Here is a 10,916-nt window from a genome sequence, read left to right on the forward strand (position 1 = left end):
ATACTTATTGGCTACACATAGAGAAACCCTTCACAGTTTATAAATAGGAGTAATCTGTTAATGGATTCTATTCCCAGAACACACAATATTTCATTGTTACATTTGGTTTTATGGTGCTTTCATTTTGATAAAATCTTTGCTGGGCTACCACCAAAAGTGTTATGGAGAAATTGATTTTTCAAATGCATATGCAGCCTCACACACAAGCGTGCACTGAATTAGGGTTGTACTCTGTTTTAGACATACAACTTCAGTCAGCTCGAGTTAGATAAGCCCCAGCACAAGATGATGATTTCCAATGTCATCCAGATGGTGTATGGCGAGTTGGCAATACTGTTTGTCTTTCTGCCCTTTTGAATGTTTACAGTCACTGTGTTATTGCTTATGTGATAGCTTTCATTGTGTCTCGGTTGTCTCTTGCAAACACATTCACTTAAAGATGGCTTTTAGATATCACATGCCTCATTAGTTAACTTAGTCACTAGAGACCCCTCCTTTCACAAGTATGCTTCATTATTAATGAAATTGTATTATAATATTGTTACCAATAAAAAATATTTTTCATGCTTACGTCGCAATAATGGACAACTTCCAAATGACAATTTATATGTTCACATTGGTTGAAAGATAATGACCCTAATGTGTTTTCTTTTAGTCTGAAATTGGCTTTGGAAAACTTGAGACCTACATCAAACTGGACAAATTAGGGGAGGTGAGATGAGCCGTGCAAATCAAAATATTCCTTCTGGATTTTCGCTTGACTTTTTTTCCTCTTTGCCAGGGAACATATGCTACCGTTTTTAAGGGGCGAAGCAAACTAACAGACAACTTGGTGGCTCTGAAGGAGATCCGGCTGGAGCACGAAGAGGGTGCACCGTGCACGGCTATCAGAGAAGGTTTGACAATGTCGCTAGCAGCTATTCTTTTTACTGCTGAGTTTTGATTTTCTATTTGGACTGCGCTCTCAATGTCTCCCTTTTGTAGTGTCTCTACTGAAAGACTTGAAGCATGCCAATATTGTCACTCTTCATGACATTATCCACACTGACAAGTGCCTGACACTCGTTTTTGAGTATTTGGTGAGTGCGTGTCTGTGTATGTACACTCAAGTGTTGTGTCTACTACTGTAAATATGTTTTACCTATCTAAGTGTCAACACTCAATTGTGTCATCAGGAAAAAGATCTGAAACAGTACATGGATGACTGTGGAAGCATAATGAGTGTACACAACGTCAAGGTAGTACTTTGTTTGGTCAGCCATTAGTAAGAGAAACTCTGCAGTAGAATAGGATTATATTCCCATTATTTCCTTTCCAGATCTTCCTATTTCAGCTACTGAGAGGTCTTGCCTACTGCCATCGTAGGAAGGTCCTCCACAGGGACCTTAAACCCCAGAATCTACTCATTAACGAGAAAGGGGAGCTGAAACTCGCTGACTTTGGTATGGCTTTTCTTTACCAAATACCACTGTTGAATTTCCTCTTATCTGAATTGACCACGGACAACTCTGCCTTTCTGCGAGCCACGTTACCCCAAAAAAGAAATCTGCACAAGCAGTTTAGAGTTTTAATGCAATCGGGAAATCTGTCGACAGTCTGTTAGAATATAAGTGAAATAAAAATTGTCTTTTGCAAACTCGACTTAGTCAATATTTCCATTATTCTGTGTGTCTTTTCCCTCTTTAATTAAGGTTTGGCACGGGCCAAATCCGTCCCCACAAAGACCTACTCAAACGAAGTCGTGACTTTATGGTACCGACCTCCAGATGTTCTTCTCGGCTCCACTGAGTACTCTACACCCATAGACATGTGGTAAGCAAAGCAAAGATACACAGGCTGCATTCTTATGCAAATATAATGTTCATGCCTTTAGAATTAATTTAAATCCTCACTGGAACAGATTAACACAGACACAGAAGAAAGAGATCATTCAGTTTTTTTTGTCTTTGATAACAAGTATTGGTTACAGCGGGGCTATGATGTCCAGAAGGGTGCCTGCATAAATTGTCACTTTTATCCTCTCTAAAATGTTGTGGCTGTTACTAAGCACCACTCACAAACATACCAACGTCTTCAACACACTTTTAAATTAACTGTTTTTTTGTGTATCACTGTCCAGGGGTGTTGGCTGCATCTTTTATGAAATGATCACAGGAAGGCCTCTGTTCCCAGGATCAACCATAGAGGATGAACTCCACCTCATATTCCGCATCCTTGGTGAGGTTACACAGGGGTTATTTCTAGTGCATTTTCTTTTTTGTTCCCATTTGATAAAGCTGTGGGAGTATAATTGTTCCTTTTCCAATACATCTCATATTACCAATGAAATTGTATTGACTTGCAACTGGTTAATAAAATTAAATCTCAACTCCTTTAGGCACCCCAACAGAAGAGACTTGGCCTGGCATCAGCACCACTGAAGAGTTTAAGACATACAATTTCCCTAAATACACAGCAGAACCACTTGTCAACCACGCGCCCAGGTATGTGTGTGTCATGTCATTGCAACAGGCCGAATAATGATCTCATTAAAAAAGAAGTGATTGAAAAATTTGTAATTGCATGCAATTTCACACTGCACAGTGTTCACAGTCTACCACCATAAGTGATCATAGCCATACTGCAGATTAAGCGACTTATTCCTGAAAATGTAAAATGATCAAATGTTGTGTATTCAAATACAGTAATATTTCCCAGGGGCTTAGTATGTTTTTCTTGCAAAGATAATAGGGGCTTGGTTTATTGAAACTGTCATTTAACAATATATTTTATTAGGTTTTTATTTTAGCACTTCATTCCAGTGTTACATATTTGCAGAAATGTGTTAGAAACACTCTCAGCTTGATCCCATAATCCTATGAATATATTAAATGGGCCCATAATGTTTTCAGTTCCTCCACGGTTTGTTATGTATGATGGGTTAAGAACTTGACCTCATTGACCCCTGCTCTCTTCTTCTTTTGTGTACAGGATAGATAACGATGGTCACGACTTGCTTTCAGTGCTCCTGCAGGTAATCAACATATAAGCAATCAAATACACATTACAGGAAAATTATGATCTTTCAAATGTTTTGTATGTTTCTGCGTGATTGTAGTTTGAGGCTAAAAAGCGAGTGTCAGCCGAGGAGGCTCTCAGACATGCGTATTTCAGAACTCTTGGCGAGCAGGTTCAAACCCTGGCTGACAGTGAGTTAACTACTGCTAACAAGTCTTGCTCTAACACGTGCTCGAGCGTCCATCTTACCATCTCTTTTTTTTTTATAGCTGCCTCAATATTTTCTGTAAAAGGGGTTCAGCTCCAAAAAGACCCTGGCAAGAGACCGTCAGTCTACCCAGAGTCAAGTAAGTCTTATATAACGGGAAACAAAAAGAGAAAGATAGGTATTTGGGATAACATAGGACAGTAAAAAATAAGACAAGGACAGGCCTTCTTTCTCTTCTCTTTCGCTTGCTTCATCTTTGCTTTTTGTTGTCTCTCATGCCGTTGTGTGTTCATACTTCCTGAGCGTTCATGTTTCCAAATGGATGATAGTAATCACGGCTCCTGTGAGACATGATGCAAGTTATTGTACTTTAGATAGTAGATTTGTATTGTGATTTGTACTTAATAAATATAAATACATCCCCATCAAAACTAACCAGGAACACAAACCAACAAAATAACATTGGATGTGTTTGTATCTTCGTGTCTCTTGTCCTGTCCTTATAAACTGTCCCCTTTCTTTGTCTCTGCACCCATTCTCTCTTCTATCGCAATAATCATCTTCTCCTAAATACTTTCTGTCTCCTTTGTGCTCCCCACTCCACATACTTCTTTATTCCTGACTCCCAACCCTAAAAAGCGATGCCCCATAAGCTAGGCTCCGCACCCTCGCAGTACTTCCAGAGAGAAGCAACCAATCCCAGGCCTCAGAGTCACAATCTGACCTCCACTTCCACTGGCTGAGTGGCCGCTAACATTCTGGTAAATACGGTCTCTTTCACACTGTCTGTATCGTCATCATGTTTTCTGTTTCTTCCTTTCTGCAGACTTTTCCAATGTCACTTGGCCCCTTTTCCTCTCGGCAGTTGCACTTTTTGTTTGCAATACCACGTTGTATGTCGAAGGAAAATACATAATTCCTCGCTTATCTTTCCCGGCAGGAGGTTCATATATAGTTCTTATTATTGATTATATTTTTTTCCTGTTTTTCCTCTTAACTTTTCTTCACATTTAATGTCCTGCACCCATTTCTTTACTTTCACTTAGCTCACTGTATTTTTCTTAGACCAAACCTGCACCCAGTCTTTCTTTCAGTAAAGAAAAGAACACCAATTTATTGGTAAAAGAAGAAACTAATGTGGGGGGTCAGTTCATTCTTTTTATTTGTAGTCCTCTTTAGGTTTCTCCAGTGACAGATGTAGTCTTTTTCTTGAACCTTTAGGTAAGGGCGTGAAGTGGTGTGCCTTTTTAATTAGTAGCATGAACCTAGTGTTGTTTTTTTATTGCAGTGTTTGACTTGATGCAGGTGAGTATATTTACACAGGTTTATTTGTTTTTCCGTCACTAAAGATAAAGAGTTTTAACACCCACTTTTGTTTTTAATGATGCAGACTTGAGTTAAAAGTTCACCATGCTTTGCAATTTTGGCAAAACCTCGTTCATCATAAAAATTTTAGTAATTGCTCAGATGCTATTTTTATATGAATCATTAAATGTTTTCATCATTTTTATTCCTCAACTCTATTTTTAAGCTTAGGCAACCAAATTCTAATACTTTAACAGCCATTACTAAAGACGTAAAATGGAAACCCTACAATAAGCTACCTTTTGAACAATATTTTTTTTCCTGTGGTCATCAAATTGGAGAAATAAATCCCCGTCTTAAAAGTATTCTCCAAAACCATTGGTGGAAATCTTTCTGGAGAGCGAGATGCAGAAATGCTGTGGAAATAAAATGTGCTTGCTCACATAGTGGTTTAATGCTTATGCTTAGTATCTATTTCCTATCATTATTGTTTCCAGTTGTGTTACCTCCTGACCTTTATCCTTCTCTCTGTCTGTCTCTCAGCTCAGGGGAAGGGTAGACGACAAAGTGTGTTGTTCTAACCGCGTTGGATGACCCCAAAAGCGAGGAAGTCCGTGTTTGAAGGAGTACACCATTCAGACACAACCATTCAGTGTACTGAAGGAGCGACACACATTCAAAGAAGAAAAAAATGATTCCCATGTCCACATAGAAACAGGAACAGAATAGATCTGGGACTGAAGATTTCATACACGACTCATGAATAAGGGTACCCCCTAAGGACAGGGGAAAAAAGACAAATCTGAAATATGTGAGACAACAAATGAGAAAAGTGGGAGAGTTTGTGATTTTCCATGCTGCTATTACTGCTGCTGTCCAGATGAGGGCAGCGCTCATGTGGGCCAGAACCGAACTTAAACTTGAAGAAAGAGTAGTGACAGTGGGCCGAATTCATATGAACTTCCTCAATCTTAGGTCTCTTCCGACTTTGTTGTACTATTGCTGTACATAAATAGACTGAGCTGATTTGTCGAGGAAAGCCACAGCCTCAATCCAAACGAAAAATATTGCACCTCACCATTGCCCTTTATTACATGATCTGTAAAAAAAATGCACGGAAACACACACACAAATACACACACATTATCGTCATTTTCTAGCTCCCATGTCGCTGGCTTTTGCGCACACACACAAACACAACCACTTTTGCTTCACTTGAAAGTCCTGTGTGTGTATCTGTTGTTTACAGAGATGAAATTTAGCACCTTATAGTCCAGTAGAGGTCAGAGACACTGTCAATATGGTACTTTACCTCATCTGTCAGAGTTGGGTTGTAAGTACGCTGGAGATATTAGGGTAATGATAAATCTACATATGATAAACCAAAAAAGAAGCCACTGATTTTGGAAGTCATAATAATCAATGATACTGTAAAGCTCCCGTAAACAACTTGTAAAGAAAACGAGATCAAAAAAAGTGTACGAGTCCTCACCTGCTTATCCTTAGATACCCTTTGCCTTGACTCACAACTTATTGTGTTTGATACTACAGGCGTTGTTGTTGAACTGTTCTTTGCACCTAATTTTACCTCTTTGGATCACTAGTAGTTGATTCAACCTCCCCCAATCCTCTCCAGACCAGCAGCTCCATGTGCAGTGTCTATTTTTACACTTGAATTTATTCCTATTTGTATATAAGATCTTACTTTGTACTTCTCAAAAGCAATGGTATTTCCAACAAATGGTATTTCTCAGTCTTTGCTGTGCTCCCGCTGTTATAGTTGGCGACTGGCTGGGAACGTGTTGCACATTCCTTGAGCTCAGGACATAATTGCTTGTGTTGTTTTGTGGGTGCTGCAAGGTGTTGGCTGAACCTCTGTTAATTCCAATTAGAGCAGAAAATGTTGCCCTGAAATTCCTTTGTAAGGCTTTTCTTTTTCTTGTGAAGTCTATTTCTGAAATTTGCTGCACCAGTTGTTGTTTTTTTTTGGTTGTTGGGTGTTCCCTACTCTCTGTTGTTTAGACTCCAATCAGACTACCTAGTTTATATTCTTGCCATTTCAAAGTTCTTTATGTGTTCCACACGTCCATGTAATTCATATAGTATTTGAAATTTTTGGAACAGGAACTTCACCAGATGAGTGCAGTGGTTGCATGGCATATATACTAATAATTACCAACAATGTGCCCAACAAAATGAAAATAAGATTTGACAACAATGTGATGTGCTTCTTTACTACTAGATAACAACTTTAGTGCATTGCGCACATAAAAAATCTGTACAAGAAGATCACTGGGTTATTAACAGGACTTGAACCCCTCTGACACAATGTTGTTTTGTAATAATAGCTGTCATTAATCTCCAAGCACACACAACCATTTGACACACCAGTAAACAAACCAATCAACATGTACTGTTTTCTGAGATGGATTATGGGTGTACGAGTAGATTGGAGTGTCGCTCTTGCCTGGCGCTGAAATGGGATCGCGTCAGACCGAGACGCCATCCCATGTCTGCGCCTACCAGGGACTACTCGACTAAGTGTGTGGCAGTATGTAGCATGTACATAGACGATTGCTCACATTGTAAATATAGATACGTGTATAGGTTTGATACAGCTATTCACATTCTGAAGTTTTTGTGTTTCTTTAATGAAAGGTATAGCAATATTTCTGTAATCAAAGCCAGGATAGGAAGTAATAATGGGACGTTGATTATTTTTGAGGGGTGACTATGAGTGATTAAACTGTAAGATTTGACAGAGAAAGTTACAAGAACATTGGTATTTTATGCGTTTTGCTGTTTAACAGTTTTAATGAGTTGGAAATTAGGAAGATTTGCTACATAACACCTCAATTGTTTTGAGGTGTGTCCATAGAAAGCCATAATTGTAAGAGGATGAAGGTCTGGTTGTTTTGAGTGTGTGTTGCAATGGAGTAGAGACATGACACCATGTTATAAAATAAAAATTGTGTTATTGACCATTGTTGTCATTGTGTCTTTTGTTATAGTAATATTTGACACTCAAATATTGGGAGTTATATCTGTGGCTGTTAAAATTATAAGTCAAAGATCTGCTAGTGAGCACCAGGCACTTAATGCACAAACTGTCAGGTTTGTGTTGCCTCCCCCCACATTTCCTCCCTACTTTGTCTTGTGATTGTGATCGTCTATTGTTTTCACCTGCTTTCACTTCTGTCACCCGACTGTTCCGTTTCTCATTAACTCTTGTCTTTTGTCCAAGCCTTGTCCTACATTAGCTTGAGTCTTCCCTTTTTTTATTTTACCTTTTTGTTTTGTGATCGTCTGCCGTTGTTTACACTCATTTTTTTAAATTATTTTTTTAATTAAACCTTTTGACTTACCGCCCCGTTTCCCTACAATTGGGTCCATGTCTGTTTTCACGCCCACTCGACCGCACTCTCTGACACAAACTTTACATGGAAAAAATCAAAATCTTAATCATTTGAAACTTTTCTGTCAAAATGAACACACATTAAATAAAATAGGCTTCTTATTTTCCCTATATTGGTTGATAATGACACTTTAAAATGTTTGCACATCCACTGTGAATTGCTATATTGTTGTAAAATACTTTGTTATGATTTTTGTCACAATACCCTGAAAATTAAATAAGGGTGTGAATTGCTATATTGTTGTAAAATACTTTGTTATGATTTTTGTCACAATACCCTGAAAATTAAATAAGGGGGTGTGTAGACTTTGTTTTAAGTTACATTATTTTTTTGTCTTATTCATTTTATGGAAACAAAGTAATCAACAGTGAAGCAGAGTAATTGTAGATCATGACACCATCTTGTCGTGAAATAATACCCCACTGGTAGTGAAAACCCCAAATTATCTGAATGCAAAGCAATTGGATAAGCTTTCAAGTGTTTACCATACAGATGCGAAGGTGCATCTAAAGTTTTCTCTGGTGATTCTAGTGATCCTTCAGAGATCCCTTTAGCTGTTGTAACTAGAAGCAACCGTTGGCTCGGCATTAGATGTGTCCTCTTCTGGGGCATTTGGGTTCCATCCACATAGGATAGTGGGAATGGCATAGCTTCGAAACTGGAAAAATGAACAACACAAAGTATATTTATTTTGTTATTTGGATGTATATGATGGCTTTTGGTTTACCTGTCTATTCATGAAAACGTAAATGATGGGGTTGTAGACTGTGCTACTTTTGGCAAAAAAGACCGGTATGCCTGCGATTAGTGGGTCAATTTTTAGTGTGGAATCGAAGATGACAGCAAGGGCCATGCTGGCATAGGGCAACCAGGTTACCAGGAAGGCCAACACCATGGCGGCAACCATACGTGCTACTTGTACTTCCACACGGTGCATCCTGCCAGTCTCAGATACTTGCGACTTGGTCACCTGGCACGGCAATATAGACACTCATCAAATCAAGACACTTGAGAAATGGCAACATTCTACAGTGGCTCACCTGTCGGAGAGTCCACAAGAGCCGCACGTAGGACACCGTAATGATAGAAAAGGGCACAGCGAAGCAGAGTGAAAAATAGATGACTATATATGACATATTCCCTGCATCCCGGCTATTCCAATTGGGGGCACAGGAAGTTTTGATCCCGTCCAGCTCATAACTTCCCCAACCAAACAACGGTGGAGTGTTCCACACAAAGGACCACACCCAAGAAAGCACCACTCCGGCGATGGCATGTCTAATAAGAAGCAGGAGCTTTCACTGATTTTGTCCTTTGAGCTGCTTGATTTGAAAAGAAAATGGCACATACCTTGTCTGGAAGCGTACAGCACCCATTGGATAGCACACCACTATACAGCGCTCCACAGAAATGACTGCTATTGTACACAAGCTCGCTATACCTGTGAGGTAAGAGTGATTAAATCATGCTTATTAGACAATATTAGTTAATGACTTTTTAGTTTTTGAGCTTTGACATAATCAAAATCAATTATAGCAGAAACAGTGAATCATTTCAAGGACAGACAAGGTTTGATCAAGTGCAAAAGACTGGAAAAAAATGTAATTGTATTTTTACAATGTGTATTAGAGGAGAACATATTAAATAATTGCCAACATTCTCAGGCAAAATAGCCACTGTCGGACATTTATTGAATACAAGTACTATTTTATCCAATTAAATTGGACGATATCAGATTATCTTGTTTACTCGGTCGGCTGCTTTGAAACAACCATTGAGACATTTTACCAATCCAATAATAGTCATTAATAACTTCAATTAAATTAAATTTAAATTTCAATCCCAAAGACTTGGTAATATTTTGGTGTAATAGCCCACACACCTATCCACACACAAACGGTCACAAAAGACAGTGGTCTGGCAGAGACTCACCAAAAAAAGCTACAGCAAAGCCTTCCAATGTGCAGCCCAAACGTCCGAGGCTGAAGTATCCCATGGCGGTGGTCATAGTGGTGGGCAGCCCTCCACACACAGCACAGCCCAGGTCACAGACAGCCAGGCTGACAAGTGCATAACTAAGGGGCTGCCTTAGCTGTTTGTGTCTTACTGTCACCACAATCACTAAGATGTTGAAGACGATCCCCAAAATAGAGAAGACACCCATGATAACGGCCAATATGGTGTATCCAGTCCGAGAGAAGAGATCTGCATCGGCCATATTTTTAGAGAATGTTAAGTTTTCAGCTTTCTCCATTTTCTAAATGCTCTGAAATTGACTCAATGAGGTTTTTGGGCAAATCAAAATGCTTAACCCTAGTACCCCATAAATACTGTAAAACTATCTGTATCCAAGGCCAAAACAGCAACCTAAAAAAAAACGAAACTTAGTGAAAAATAGTGATTATCGTATTCTATATCTAATATCCAATGGTCCTGTATATATCAATAAAGAAATGGAGGAGGGAGCATCTGAATAAGCCCATGGAGAGAGCCTCGTGATGTTTAATTCCTTCCAAACGCATCTGCAGATCCGGATTGTGGAGACAATAATTCTGCCCAATATCCCTTAAGACTGCACTTTCCATGATTGCGTGTGCATAAGTAGTCCTTAGCAAGGCCACATATACAACATGTGCTTAGACCAGTGTTTTCCACCTGTTAATAAGCCATTGAATGCATGCATTTCACATAATCGACACACCTAAAAATAAAAAAATCACAAAAAAGAATGAATGCTGGAATAACGATTACAGAAACTTCAATTCAACTTTCTTACAAACTGACCGACGACAGTACACAATATGTACCCGTTTAATCGAAAGTAAAAGCTTCTGAGAGTCATTTTAATCTCCTGCCACAGTAAAATGTAAGATAGATGTTTGTTGTTGCGGTTCCAAATGATTTAGTGTTATTATTATTTATTTTACCAGAGGGCAACAGTCGTTTTGTGCAATTCTTTAAACTATACTAGATTTGGGATTGCTAATGTT

The 10,916-nt window shown here is 38.8% G+C and overlaps 2 protein-coding genes across 10 annotated transcripts in view; one reads left to right on the top strand and one right to left on the bottom strand.

Annotated features, from left to right (window-relative positions):
* Positions 1 to 7,492, top strand: part of LOC144190494 (cyclin-dependent kinase 17-like) — a 29,150-nt gene extending 21,658 nt beyond the window's left edge. For 7 of the 9 annotated variants that reach the window (XM_077710852.1, XM_077710859.1, XM_077710845.1 and 4 more), the window contains 13 exons: positions 656 to 712; positions 782 to 896; positions 985 to 1,079; positions 1,176 to 1,238; positions 1,319 to 1,442; positions 1,692 to 1,812; positions 2,120 to 2,217; positions 2,378 to 2,483; positions 2,971 to 3,013; positions 3,098 to 3,188; positions 3,267 to 3,344; positions 3,845 to 3,966; positions 5,054 to 7,492. In XM_077710852.1, the coding sequence (XP_077566978.1) occupies positions 656 to 712; positions 782 to 896; positions 985 to 1,079; positions 1,176 to 1,238; positions 1,319 to 1,442; positions 1,692 to 1,812; positions 2,120 to 2,217; positions 2,378 to 2,483; positions 2,971 to 3,013; positions 3,098 to 3,188; positions 3,267 to 3,344; positions 3,845 to 3,948 (1,095 nt within the window). In that variant the 3' untranslated portion in view covers positions 3,949 to 3,966; positions 5,054 to 7,492. The remainder of the gene's footprint in view (positions 1 to 655; positions 713 to 781; positions 897 to 984; positions 1,080 to 1,175; positions 1,239 to 1,318; positions 1,443 to 1,691; positions 1,813 to 2,119; positions 2,218 to 2,377; positions 2,484 to 2,970; positions 3,014 to 3,097; positions 3,189 to 3,266; positions 3,345 to 3,844; positions 3,967 to 5,053) is intronic. The other 2 variants (XM_077710871.1, XM_077710890.1) reach the window with 1 other exon arrangement.
* Positions 7,493 to 8,368: 876 nt separating this feature from the next.
* On the bottom strand, positions 8,369 to 10,105 carry parapinopsina (parapinopsin a). Its single transcript, XM_077722105.1, has 5 exons — positions 9,859 to 10,105; positions 9,277 to 9,367; positions 8,967 to 9,204; positions 8,654 to 8,896; positions 8,369 to 8,584 (listed from the first exon to the last, which is right to left on the bottom strand). Exons 1-5 carry the CDS (start codon positions 10,088 to 10,090, stop codon positions 8,477 to 8,479), a joined length of 912 nt encoding a protein of 303 aa, XP_077578231.1. The 5' UTR covers positions 10,091 to 10,105; the 3' UTR covers positions 8,369 to 8,476.
* Positions 10,106 to 10,916: the final 811 nt, after the last annotated feature.

This window comes from Stigmatopora nigra, chromosome 1 (assembly GCF_051989575.1).
Source record: "Stigmatopora nigra isolate UIUO_SnigA chromosome 1, RoL_Snig_1.1, whole genome shotgun sequence".
NCBI lineage: Eukaryota > Metazoa > Chordata > Actinopteri > Syngnathiformes > Syngnathidae > Stigmatopora > Stigmatopora nigra.

Excerpts from the sequence above, each read along its gene's own strand:
- parapinopsina (XM_077722105.1), bottom strand. The coding sequence starts at position 10,090 with ATGGGTGTCTTCTCTATTTTGGGGATCGTCTTCAACATCTTAGTGATT. Across the intron at positions 9,368-9,858 it reads CTTTGCTGTAGCTTTTTTTG|GTATAGCGAGCTTGTGTACA; the intron begins GTGAGTCTCTGC and ends CTTACCTCACAG. Across the intron at positions 8,585-8,653 it reads ACGTTTTCATGAATAGACAG|TTTCGAAGCTATGCCATTCC; the intron begins GTAAACCAAAAG and ends TCATTTTTCCAG.